The sequence below is a fragment of the Ambystoma mexicanum genome, chromosome 2p (genome assembly GCF_040938575.1).
Source record: "Ambystoma mexicanum isolate Mex_15411 chromosome 2p, UKY_AmexF1_1, whole genome shotgun sequence".
Lineage (NCBI taxonomy): Eukaryota > Metazoa > Chordata > Amphibia > Caudata > Ambystomatidae > Ambystoma > Ambystoma mexicanum.
Window position 1 is genome coordinate 960,375,717 of NC_090923.1, and position 13,073 is coordinate 960,388,789.

Consider the following 13,073-nt stretch of genomic DNA (forward strand, 5'->3'; position numbering starts at 1 on the left):
TTTCATATGGGAGCTGCATTTGCTGAACTCTATATAACAGCTCCTGTTTCCCCAGAGGCAGTTCCCATTATCAGGGTGATAACTGATTTTTAGATCCTGCTAATACATAGGTCAGCAATCTTTGGATGTCCAGATGTTTTGCACAACACCCATCAACCCTAGCCGCCATTGCTGAGGGATCATGAGAGTTGTAGTCCAGCACAGACCCCTGTAAGTAATATCAACTCAAGAGCTCTCAAGTTTCACGTGATCATGCTGCTGCATGAGAAGGCCATCCAGTCCTGGGTTTTCCCCCATTTGGATTCGAAGACTTGGTATTTTTTTCTTTCCCACTTGAAAATTAGGAAAACTACAAGTCCCAGAATTGCACACAAAAGTAAGACTGGATGGTCTCCTCGCACACAGCCAAAGTAAACGCGAGAGCTATGCAAATCCTCATCGCGGTCGGCAATATAGCATTCCACATGCTTCCGCTGCACTGCTAACACTATTTGCTCAACCGAAAGCCCATGCCAAGCTGGGGCACTGGAAGGTCACTACCCATTCCCCCACGCTCAGCAAGGGGGGTGGGGGGCTGTTCCTTAAATCTGCATGAAAGGATTTAGTTGCAGAGAATAGCTCAGCCCTCTTCCTGGATCCCTGCCCATTAATCAGTAAAATACTTGAACTGAATGAAGTAAGCCGGGATTCTGGGTTAATATACTCGTGGGGGGGGGCATACAAATTAATTAAACAAAGAAAAATGGTCCTTGGTGCCTCATGAGTACGGGGACGACCGACACGTTAGTAATGACAGTTCGTGGTCTGGCCCTGTGTAATTATAATGTCATGCGTCCAGGCGGACGTCCAAACTTCCTCTATGCAATACAACGGTCTTCTCTTCTCCTATAAGCGTTTTGGTTTTACATACATGAACAGGTAGATATTTCAGAAGCGCCCCTTACCCCCAACACTTGGTCAGTCCACCTATCGCGAGACTGAAGATCTCATCCATACAACAATATCTTACTGCCCGTGTGCGATGTTCAGAATAAATGACATATGTTGTTCTCTTCGAAATATAGCGAGGCGGATGCCTCACACAATTGACATTTCCTCCTCACCCTCTTGTGTACAATGGTTTCTCTTTGTCGTCTAAATGGATAGCCTAAAGACCGCCAGTGTGTACAGCATCTCTCCCATGCTGTACATCAGGAGTATGTGATAAGTGTGTGTAATCTACTCCCCCCACCCAACTCACCCCTCCTGCGTATGATCACTCCTGTATGTAATCTTTTCTCTCCTCGACTGCTCTGTACGTGGAAGGGGTTCATTGACACCACCTTATTTGTGATTGTATTCGCCCATCCCATTACCCTGTAAGTGAACCACTGTAACCTGATCCTTCTGTCACTTAGGAACCTCAAACTCCTTCCCTTAATCCTTAACGAGTACCTCTTCCTTACCCACCCCATTCATATGCAAGGGTTTCTCATTAACCTCCAACCCGTTATGTGTGTGATAACATTACGCCCCTTGTCAGGTGCGGTGGTCTCACCCATATGTCCAGGTGGATGTCCCGCAAGCCTCCCTGTCCCTGATACAAGTCCAGGCTGAGCTGCTCCAAACTCAGCCGTTCCTGAAGGAAGTGTCCCAGGTAGTGTTGCAGTAGATAGCGGCTGGCACGTTTCTTGATAGAGGCAGACCAAGGAAAGAACCAACGGGACATGGTGGGAGTAAAGGGGGCACATAGCCCGGGCAATATTGGGGGACCAGTTTTCGGTTCCTTGTTTGTCCTCCTCCTGGAGGAGTCAATGCTGTGACGTCACTGAATGGGACAGTATCACACGGAACTGACAGCACAATGGTAGTAGAGAGAGGACAAAATAGAAAAATGAAGCAAAGCTCCATCTTGGAGTGGCGCTTGCAAGGTGAATTGAAATTGAGTGTGATCGGTTTCCTCACCATCGCTTAAATTTGTCGAGGGAAGTGTGGACCTTGCGCCAAACAGAACGCCCCGGCTATGGCATATACACCAAATACTAGGTCCTATACCTGCACATGTTCTATCCCGTTTCCTTCTACTAACATCAGTGATCCTTTCCAAGATGGCGGCACTGAGTACTAGATTCTAAGAAGTCAACCATCCTTTTAAAGCATATTAACTCTGCATGCTCCTGAAACTATATAGAGAAGACAGGACACTCAGACATGCACAGTTATTAATTCAATTCGGGAGACAAGCTTATTTTGCATTCTGTGACTTGTAGTCCTCGGTCTGCGTCTAGGACTACAAGTCCCAGAATGCAAAGTTAAAACCAGACCTGCACTAGTGCTTCCCGAAAAGAATAATGTTGGCATGTATGCACGCAGCATACACATTAACAAGCATTGGCAAAGCCAATAATTTGGGAGTTTATTTCTGTTTTATTTGCATTTATAGGCACCAGAGCGCAAAGTTTCAAAGGAGGATGTGATAAGGGGTGATGGTGTGCAAGAGCATGATAAGGGGAATAGAGCAAGGGAGAAAGCCATTGAGAGAGGGTGCCCTCGATGATGAGCAAGAGGACATATGAGTTAGAAAGGGTGAGTGTGAGATATTAAGAAATAAAGCAAGAGTGTGAAGAATGTTGAGAGGGGATAGGGTGGGGGTAGAGAGAGAAGGAGGTAGGGCAGAGGGTGGTAAAGAGCATAAATGCCAACCCTCCCGATTTGGGTGGCAAACCCCCAATTTTTTCACCAAAAATGTTGCTATTTTATACTTTCTCCCTCCTAAAATGTTTGTATTCCCAATTCGATCCAATGGGAACATTTACTTCTGTCACAAAATCTTCCTCCAAGCTGTGGCAAAATGTTGGCATTTATGAAAGAGTGATTGGGTAGGGTTGAGTAGAGCGATAGAGAGTGGGGTCGGTCGGTTTTGGGTAGATAGAGGGGGTAGAGAGAGAGAGAGAGGTGTAAGGTGTAAGGTGGGGCTCGTGTGGATGGAGTTAGGGCGGGGTAGGTGGGTGGTACTAGAGCGAATGAGGGTAGGGCATACATGCCAACATTCTGGAACATCTGGGAGGGAGATTTTGTCAGAAAAATCAGGAGAATTACATTCTCCCATTGGATGCATTGGGCTTACATTATTTTAGGAGGGCGAAAGTTAAAAATATTAATATTTTTAATTAGGGTGCATGGGGGTTAGAGAGAGTGGGAGGAGGTAGAGAGTGTGGGGGTAAGGTGGGTGCATGGGGTTTAGAGAGAGTTGGGGTGGGGGGGTGGGTCGAGGGTAGAGAGCATGGGGTGGGTGGAGGTAGAGAGAGTGGGATGGGTGGGAGTAGAGAGAGTGGGTTGGGGGAGGTGGGTGACGGTAGAGAGATTGGGGTAGCGTGGGTATGGGTTGAGAGAGTAGGATGGGTGGGTGGGGTAGAGAGAGTGGCTGTAGAGTCGGGCAGAGAGAGTGGGTGAGGGTAGGGTGGGTAGGGCCATGTAGAAAGTGGTGGTGGGTGGTGGCAAACACAGTGGATGGAATGGGTAGGGGTAGGATGGGTAAGCAGGTGATGGTGTCACAGGTTTCCCCTTTTCTCACCTGTTTTCTCTGTTTTGCGGAGTCCTTTGTCAGGGTTTTCTTCCGAGCAGTTCGGGTCTTGTACAAGCCCGCTCGGCCATCTTTGGATTCCAGGATTCGTTCAGCTTCTTCGTCCGGGATCTATGGAAACTCCAGGAAGCTTGGAATGGAGCCAGCACACGGAGGCGGTCTGCGCGGAACGCGGAAGAAACAGGATCAAGGAAGATAGAAGGAAAGGGGAAGGAGGAAGGTCCGGGAAGCAGGAAGCAACACAGTTCAGGAGAACGAACTACAGAGCACGTCAGGCCACAGCTATCGGTAGCGTTGAGACACGCGGAACCGCAGGGGAGTGGCTAATTTATTGAACGTGCTGCATAGGACGTAAAGGTCGATAGACCGCGTTCCGTGTATACGGCCATGTTGGGTGTACTACAGCGAGTAACCCCCTATGTGCCAGGGACCAGGAAGACCAGAAAGGGCGTGATCAACGGATCATGACAGCATGCCCCCTTCTAAAACCCGTTCCACCGGGTTTACCTCGATGAATTCGGTGGAACCTTCTGAGCAATCTGGGGGAGTTCAAATTTGAGACTGGTTCCCAGGTACGTTCGCTGGGTGGATAACCTTTCCATTCCACCAGGTATTGAAGTTTGCCTCGTCTATATATGGAATCACAAATACGAGAAACTTCATATTCCAGCTGGTCATTGACAAGCACAGGACTAGGTCTAAGAGTAGTCCGGGTAGTTTGGATGAAAGGCTTCAACAGGGATTTGTGAAAAAATGGATGTATCGTCTTCCAGGAGTCCGGGAGTTGGAGTCGAAAGGCCACAGGATTGATGATCTCTTTTATAGAGAAGGGTCCATAATACTGGGGAGCCAACTTATTCGGTCTGAGATGTCGGGGTAGAAGTTTCGAGGATAACCATACTTTATCCCCAATGGAGTATGAAGGCCCTGGTCTTTTCCTTGAATCTGCGTAGTGTTTGGTTTGGATTCACGCTCTTTCGAGATGTTCCTTGGCTTCTCTCTGAACATTTATGAGTGTTTGAATCCAGGAATCGACAGTAGGAACAGGTGTAGGGTGTGGAAGAACAGAAGGTAAGACCGAAGGGTGAAATCCTTGGCTGCAGAAAAAAGGGCTGGTCTTAACAGCCGAATGGTCCAAATTATTGTAAGCGAATTCGGCTACTGGTACTAAAAGTGACCAATCATCCTGGACTTTGGTAGAGAAACAACGAAGATATTGTTCAAGGGTTTGATTTACTCGTTCTGTGACACCGTTGGTTTGGGGATGATATCCCGAGGAGAGAGCTTGTTGAATCCCTTGTATCCTGCAGAGGTGTTTCCAGAATTGAGATATATACTGGGGTCCTCTGTCCGATATGATCTTGGAAGGAAGTCCACACAGTCGGAAAACGTGTTCCAGGAAAATACCAGCAAGTTCTAAGTAGGATGGTAATTTATACAGAGGAGTGAAGTGAACCATATGAGTGAATAGATCAATGGTGACCATGATAGTGGTATAACCTCTAGAAGGTGGCAATTCCACAATGAAGTCTGTAGCAATGATTTCCCAAGGTCTGGTTGGTGGTGTAGGCTGTAATAAGAGACCTGCTGGTTTCTGGTTATCATGTTTGTTCTGATTACAGACGGAGCAAGATTGAATATACAGTTGTACATCGGTCTTCATCTTGGGCCACCAAAATTGTCTTTGTATTAGACGGAGGGTGTTGGAAATACCACGATGACCGGAATGAAGAGTATCATGGCAGAGATTTATTATTCTTTGGTGTAATTTTTGTGTAGGAATGACCAGATTGGTATCTTTGAACAAGTATCCGTCCTTGACTCTCAAGTTCCATTGATTCCTTTCTGAAATTCCTTTCAAAGGTTCCGAAGTCTGAGTTTGCATACGAATCTCTTCCAGGAGGTTGTTTGCTTGAGCTACAAATATGGTATGAGGAAACATCTTGGGATACGTCCGATCTTCCGGAGGTTCATAGTCTGGACGACAAGAAAGTGCATCAGCTATTACATTTTGGGTTCCAGGGACGTGGTGAATCTGAAACTGATATTGGGCAAAAAAGAAGGCCCACCAAGCTTGGCGACTATTCCTACATTCCAGGGCTTGCAACACGTGTTGGTTTCGATGATCTGTGCAGACATGGACCGGAAATTTGGCTCCTAAAAGTAAATGACGCCATTCTGTGAAGGCTTGACGGATGGCTAGCAGCTCTTTCTCTAGGACAGGGTAATGGGTTTCACTAGGAGTTAATGTCCGAGAAAGGTAGGCGATGGGATGTTCCAAGCTAACCTCGAATTGCTGTTTTAGGACGGCTCCAATGGCGTAATTGGAGGCGTCTGTCTCCACTATGAATGGTCGATTAACATCAGGCTGAGCAAGATTGGGAGCTTGTGTAAATTCAGACTTTAACTGTAGGAAGGCTTTCTCTTTGGCCATGGTCCAATGGAAGGGAACATCTTTTTTCAATAAGGCAATTATTGGTTGGACAATCTCGGAAAAAGAAGGTATGAATTTCCTATACAAATTAGCCAAGCCCAGTGTCATGGTCTCTGCTTCCAAAAGGTCAGGGTTTTCCCAACTCCCTTGGAAGCAGATCCATAACCCAGGTTCCGAGTGCCAACCAGTCCCAATTGGGACCTTTTGGACCCAGTCCTGGCGCCAGTGGCACCAGGCTCATAAATATGCCCAGTCCCAGCGCTGGAAGCGCCGGGCTCATAATGCTTGGGTGGACTTACCTGCAGCAGACCATGCTGCTTACTTGCCTGCCAGTTGAGTCTCTGATCCTCTTCTGTTTGGAACTACTTTTCCTGTTGGGTGGGGCTGGAGCCACTCCCTAGATTCAGAACACTGGAACTCTTCTGGAAGGCAGGAACTCTTTTCTTACCAGGAACTCTTTTCTTACTTAGGCGTGGCTGTGGAAGGAGACACCTAAGCACTACAGGAGGCTATTTAAACCACACCCGGTGGATGAATCTTGCTTTGCGTTATTCTGCACCCTCTGCAGCAGAACGCTCATCGTGTCTTCTGCATCCGGTCCTGGGCCTAAGGAAAAAGGCTTACCATCCTGAATCCAGTCTTCAGCAACTCCTATAAAGACAAGAAAGAACAGGTTAGCATTCCGGCATCTGAAAGGCAAAGGCTTACCTACTCTTCGTGCGCTCCGGAGGTCTTCACACTGCATTCCGGCATCTGAAAGACAAAAGCTTACCAACTCTTCGCACGCTCCGGAGGCCGTCGGCGCTGCATCCCGCATCTGAAAGACAAAACAAGGTGCGTTTAAAGACATTGGGGAACTTTAATACTCACGTGCCATTACTCCTTTCCACATCTAACCCAGTGGGTTTCCCGGCACCCTGCAGCCGCTCCGAACTTGTACCTGCAAAATAAAAGACAGTTAGAGCGCATCGTGAAGCTGGCAACAAGCGCTTACTTACGTGCTTCCAGGCGCTTCTATTCATCACACGGGCTCCATCTTCAACTCACTTCAGCCCGTCATCCGCCATCGCCGGAACCCTGCAAAACAAGAGACATCATTATTAAAGACTTTAAAGACATTTGAGTTACTCGAAACTTACCGTTTGTGCAGTAAACGACGGACAGCAGTCCTCTGAAGTCAAGAGGCCTGCGCTACCTATCCAGTGAAGAAACTGGTTACAGCACCCTGCCCCGAGGCAGATGGAGAGCTCGGCATTCACTTACCTAAGACATCTTCTCTGCACGTCAGGCATACAGGGCACAGAGGTCCAGCCCAAAGAGCCAACCGGGTGCTGCACATCACCTTTGAAGATACGGTAGTCGCCCAGTCAAGACCGGCGCCTCTGCGAGAATCAGGTGAGCGTTACAGAACGCAAAGCCTACCGCAAAACTCTCGCCCAGGCGCTATGGAAACCTTGGATACTGACCACCTAGCCCGGTTACTTGGGGAACTAAGGGCAGAAGTGCATGCAGCTCGTCAGGAAACGAACGCTCTAAGAAGGGAACTAATTATTTCCAAGGAGAGAACAGATGATCTTGCTAGACAATTGCTTCAGTCACAAGCCGGACAGACCCCGCTACCCGCATCAGGGGCAAATCTTCCTTCAACATCCTCTATGAATCCAGTACAGATCAACCTACCTGGGAATGTACCTCTGGCTCCGCCCGAACGATTTTCTGGTGACCCAAAGAGGTTTGCGGTATTTATCAATCAGTGCCGGTTGCACTTCTTATGCCGGCCAGCAGCCTTTCCAACTGATCAAGCTAAAGTAGCTTTTGTACTTTCGTACCTTAGTGGCAATGCGGCAGACTGGTCGATCCCTCTAGTTAATCAAGATGATCCGGTTCTCCATGATTTTCAAGCCTTTCAGCTTAGTATGGAAAAACTGTTCGCAAGACATGCACAGGGGCAGGCCTTGGACAATGAGCTTCTTTCGTTGCGACAGGGTAATCAAGACCTTTTGGCTTATATTGCATCTTTCAATAGACTAATAGTGGAAACTCAATGGCCTGAGGACAAAAGGATTACGCTGTTTTATATAGGTCTACGTGGAGAGCTCAAAGACGTTTTAGCCCAAGTAGTGAATCCCCCACAAGACTGTTCGGATTATATAGACTTGGTCGTTCAAATAGATCACAGACTGCAGAACAGGAAGGCCGATCGTTCCAAGTTTGATGCTCGAGTATTTTCCAAACCGCCAACTCCATCCAAAGGAGTAGACTCCGGGGAACCCATGCAAATAGGGGGTCTGAAAGGTCCTCTAACACAAAGGGAGCGGGAAAGGAGAAAACAGTTGCAATTATGCCTACATTGCGGAAACTCAGGGCACTTTCTTCGAGACTGTCCGGTGAAACCTGCCAAGAAGGCAGTAGGAGCTGCAGTTACCACAGTTACAAACTCTGAGCAGGGAAACGACCTCGCCCGACAAGAATAGAGGTCCTCTTGCCGAGCGTGAAAACCAGTTCCGTGACCTCGCATTTCGTGATACCTATGGTCCTCATTAGCCCTGATAATCCGGATCGATTACATGCAATTGAAGCTTACGTCGACAGCGGTGCCATCGGCAATTATGTGGATCATGAAATGGTTTTGAGGATGAATCTAACTCTTTGTCCCAAGGCTGTAAAGGACGTCATTACTACGGTGGATGGTACGGAGATAGCCTCCGGGCCAGTAACGCATACCACTCAAGAGGTGACGCTAGTAAGTCAAGATGGACACCATGAGAAGATCGTGTTCGATGTGATCAAGGCCCCTCAGTTCCAGATTATTCTAGGAATACCTTGGTTAGAGAAACACAATCCTCTGATCGATTGGCGAGCAAGAACGGTCCAGAATGTGTCTCTACTTGTCACCCTCCACCTGGTGTTGCATTGGCAGCAATTTCTTCAGAGACTCCCCAGTTACCTCCCGAATACCTAGAATACCAAGATGTTTTCCGGAAGGAGCAGGCTAACTCTCTACCTCCTCATAGGTCTTATGACTGCCAGATAGACCTGATACCTGAATCTACTCCTCCTTGTAGTAGAATTTATGCCCTCACCGAGCCTGAGAACCTTCACCTTCGACAATACCTGGATCAATACCAGGCAAATGGGTTTATTCGTCCTTCCAAGTCCCCTGCCTCTTCAGCTTTGTTCTTCGTTCCAAAAAAGGAAGGAGACCTTAGAACTTGTATCGATTATCGCTCCCTGAACCAGATCACCGTTAAGAATAGATATCCGTTACCTTTGATCCCTGAACTCCTGGAACAAGTCACAAAAGCATGCATATATACAAAGCTGGATCTTAGAGGAGCTTACCACTTGGTACGAGTAAAAGAGGGCGATGAATGGAAGACGGCCTTCCGCACCAAGTATGGGCTATTTGAATATCAGGTCATGCCCTTCGGACTTTGCAATGCCCCAGCCGCCTTTCAATATTTTATGAACGATGTCCTCAGAGAGCTCATAGATGTGTGTGTTGTTGTTTACATCGACGACATTCTCGTTTATTCTTCATCGGAATCTGTACATCGGAAACACGTGAAAATGGTCCTCGAAAGATTGCGTCAACACAAACTTTTTGCTAAGTTGGAAAAATGTGTTTTCAACGTGACTGAAGTTGAATTCTTGGGATTCATATTATCACCTGGCGGAGTGCGTATGGATTCAAAGAAGGTCGATGCAGTTCTCAAATGGCCATCACCATCCTCCGTAAAAGGTGTGCAAAGCATGTTAGGCTTCGCTAACTTTTACCGCAGGTTTATCCCCGAGTTCTCTCGAATAGTCCAGCCCATCACTGCCTTGTTAAAGAAAAACAAACGTTTTGAATGGTCTACCGAGGCGGAACAAGCTTTCCAGGATTTGAAGACTAAATTTATCTCTGCACCAATCTTAAAACACCCTCGCCCCGAACTCCCCTACATCGTGGAAACTGATGCTTCAAGCCTTGCCATGGGGGCAGTTCTATCACAAAAGGACCCGGTAACCAATCAGTTGCATCCCGTGGCATTTTGGTCCCGCAAATTCTCGCCTCCTGAAGTCAATTACACGATTACTGACAAGGAACTTCTGGCTATCAAGTCTGCCTTTAAGGCTTGGCGGCATTATCTGCTGGGGGCCCGACACACCGTTACTGTGATTACGGATCACCAAAACCTGCAATATTTGAAAACCGCAAAAGCCCAATCCTCTAGACAACTCCATTGGGCATTATTCTTTGCCGAGTTTGACTTCATAATTACCTATCGACCTGGTACAAAGAACGGTAAAGCCGATGCCCTTTCTTGGATGGGAGTGGAAGAACACTTGATCAACTCTAAACCTGTACCAATCATTCCCGAACAAAGAATTCTGGGTGTAATCGCCACAGAATCCATAGAGGAAGTTAAGGATAAAGCCAGGCAACTTGTAACTCCAGCAGACATACAGAATTGGCATCTGCAGGGAAAGGATTTTGCAGTAAAGGACAACTTATTGTATTTCCAAGAACGATTATACCTACCCAGCACAGATTTACAGAAAAAAGTAATCTCTTGTTATCACGACTCTTTAATGGAAGGTCATCCCGGTATAGCCAAGACCTCAGAAAAGATCAAGCGCTACTTCTGGTGGCCATCTTGGAAAAAAGATATCAGAGACTTTATAATGTCCTGTGGAGTATGCGCCCAAAACAAGAGTCAAAAGGAAAGACCAGCAGGCCTCCTACGCCCTATTGACATTCCACCTCGCCCTTGGCATACGCTTTCTATGGACTTCATCACCGATCTACCTCCATGCTCCGGATACAATACGATTCTAGTAATCGTGGACTTATTCTCCAAGATGGCGCATTTCATTCCGCTCAAAGGCTTGCCAACAGCAGCAACTCTGGCCCGAGAATTTCTCGAAAACATCGTCCGACTGCACGGTTTTCCTTCGGTTCTAATTTCGGATCGAGGTAGTCAATTTATTTCTCATTTTTGGCGAAGTTGCTGTCGGTCGGCTCAAATTGATGTGAGACTATCGACCAGTCACCACCCTCAGACCGACGGACAAACCGAGAGGACCAATCAAACTCTGGAACAGTATTTACGCTGCATGCTGCAACAAACTGAAAAAACTGGGAAAGATATCCTTTGGATAGCCGAGTATGCCTACAATAACTCTGTCCATTCGGGAACTGGAAAAACCCCGTTTTTTCTTTTGTACGGCAGTCACCCTCGAACCTCGGAGTTGGATCCCCTCCAAGATCTTGAAACACCAGCAGTAGACTACCTGCATTCTACAATCACCCAAGCCTTTAAGGAAGCTGTTTCTCACCTCCTTCAAAGGGCTAAAGAACAATACAAGAAAGGAGCAGATCAACATCGGAAGGAAGCCCCTCACTACCAAGTAGGGGATCAAGTCTGGTTATCCACCAAATATCTATCTCTAAAAGGGCCACGCACATTCAACCCAAGATACCTTGGTCCCTATTCCATCACTACCATAGTAAACCCAGTAGCGGTCAAGTTGGACTTGCCCCCGCACATGAAGATACATCCGGTCTTCCACGTCTCTCTATTAAAACCCGTGCAACCTCAAACCCGACTAACCAAATCTCCAAAATCTATCCTAGTTGATGGAGAACTCGAGTTTGAAGTCAAAAGCATTCTGGGCTCCAAGATCTCCAAATCTAAACTATTCTACCTAATTGACTGGAAAGGCTACGGCCCCCAAGAGAGATCCTGGGAACCTGCTGAATATGTCCACGCTCCTCGCCTAATCAAAAGATTTCACCGAACATTTCCTGACAAGCCAAAACCCCCGGAGAAGCCCGGTTTGGGAGGGGCCTTGAGGGGGGGTACTGTCATGGTCTCTGCTTCCAAAAGGTCAGGGTTTTCCCAACTCCCTTGGAAGCAGATCCATAACCCAGGTTCCGAGTGCCAACCAGTCCCAATTGGGACCTTTTGGACCCAGTCCTGGCGCCAGTGGCACCAGGCTTATAAATATGCCCAGTCCCAGCGGTGGAAGCGCCGGGCTCATAATGCTTGGGTGGACTTACCTGCAGCAGACCATGCTGCTTACTTGCCTGCCAGTTGAGTCTCTGATCCTCTTCTGTTTGGAACTACTTTTCCTGTTGGGTGGGGCTGGAGCCACTCCCTAGATTCAGAACACTGGAACTCTTCTGGAAGGCAGGAACTCTTTTCTTACCAGGAACTCTTTTCTTACTTAGGCGTGGCTGTGGAAGGAGACACCTAAGCACTACAGGAGGCTATTTAAACCACACCCGGTGGATGAATCTTGCTTTGCGTTATTCTGCACCCTCTGCAGCAGAACGCTCATCGTGTCTTCTGCATCCGGTCCTGGGCCTACGGAAAAAGGCTTACCATCCTGAATCCAGTCTTCAGCAACTCCTATAAAGACAAGAAAGAACAGGTTAGCATTCCGGCATCTGAAAGGCAAAGGCTTACCTACTCTTTGTGCGCTCCGGAGGTCTTCACACTGCATTCCGGCATCTGAAAGACAAAAGCTTACCAACTCTTCGCACGCTCCGGAGGCCGTCGGCGCTGCATCCCGCATCTGAAAGACAAAACAAGGTGCGTTTAAAGACATTGGGGAACTTTAATACTCACGTGCCATTACTCCTTTCCACATCTAACCCAGTGGGTTTCCCGGCACCCTGCAGCCGCTCCGAACTTGTACCTGCAAAATAAAAGACAGTTAGAGCGCATCGTGAAGCTGGCAACAAGCGCTTACTTACGTGCTTCCAGGCGCTTCTATTCATCACACGGGCTCCATCTTCAACTCACTTCAGCCCGTCATCCGCCATCGTCGGAACCCTGCAAAACAAGAGACATCATTATTAAAGACTTTAAAGACATTTGAGTTACTCGAAACTTACCGTTCGTGCAGTAAACGACGGACAGCAGTCCTCTGAAGTCAAGAGGCCTGCGCTACCTATCCAGTGAAGAAACTGGTTACAGCACCCTGCCCCGAGGCAGATGGAGAGCTCGGCATTCACTTACCTAAGACATCTTCTCTGCACGTCAGGCATACAGGGCACAGAGGTCCAGCCCAAAGAGCCAACCGGGT

General features: G+C 47.7%; 1 protein-coding gene across 1 annotated transcript in view; it reads right to left on the reverse strand.

Annotated features, from left to right (window-relative positions):
- Positions 1-1,813, reverse strand: part of ATG2A (autophagy related 2A) — a 2,105,371-nt gene extending 2,103,558 nt beyond the window's left edge. The window contains exon 1 of the mRNA XM_069644746.1: positions 1,538-1,813. Within this exon, the coding sequence (XP_069500847.1) occupies positions 1,538-1,708 (171 nt within the window). The 5' untranslated portion in view covers positions 1,709-1,813. The remainder of the gene's footprint in view (positions 1-1,537) is intronic.
- Positions 1,814-13,073: the final 11,260 nt, after the last annotated feature.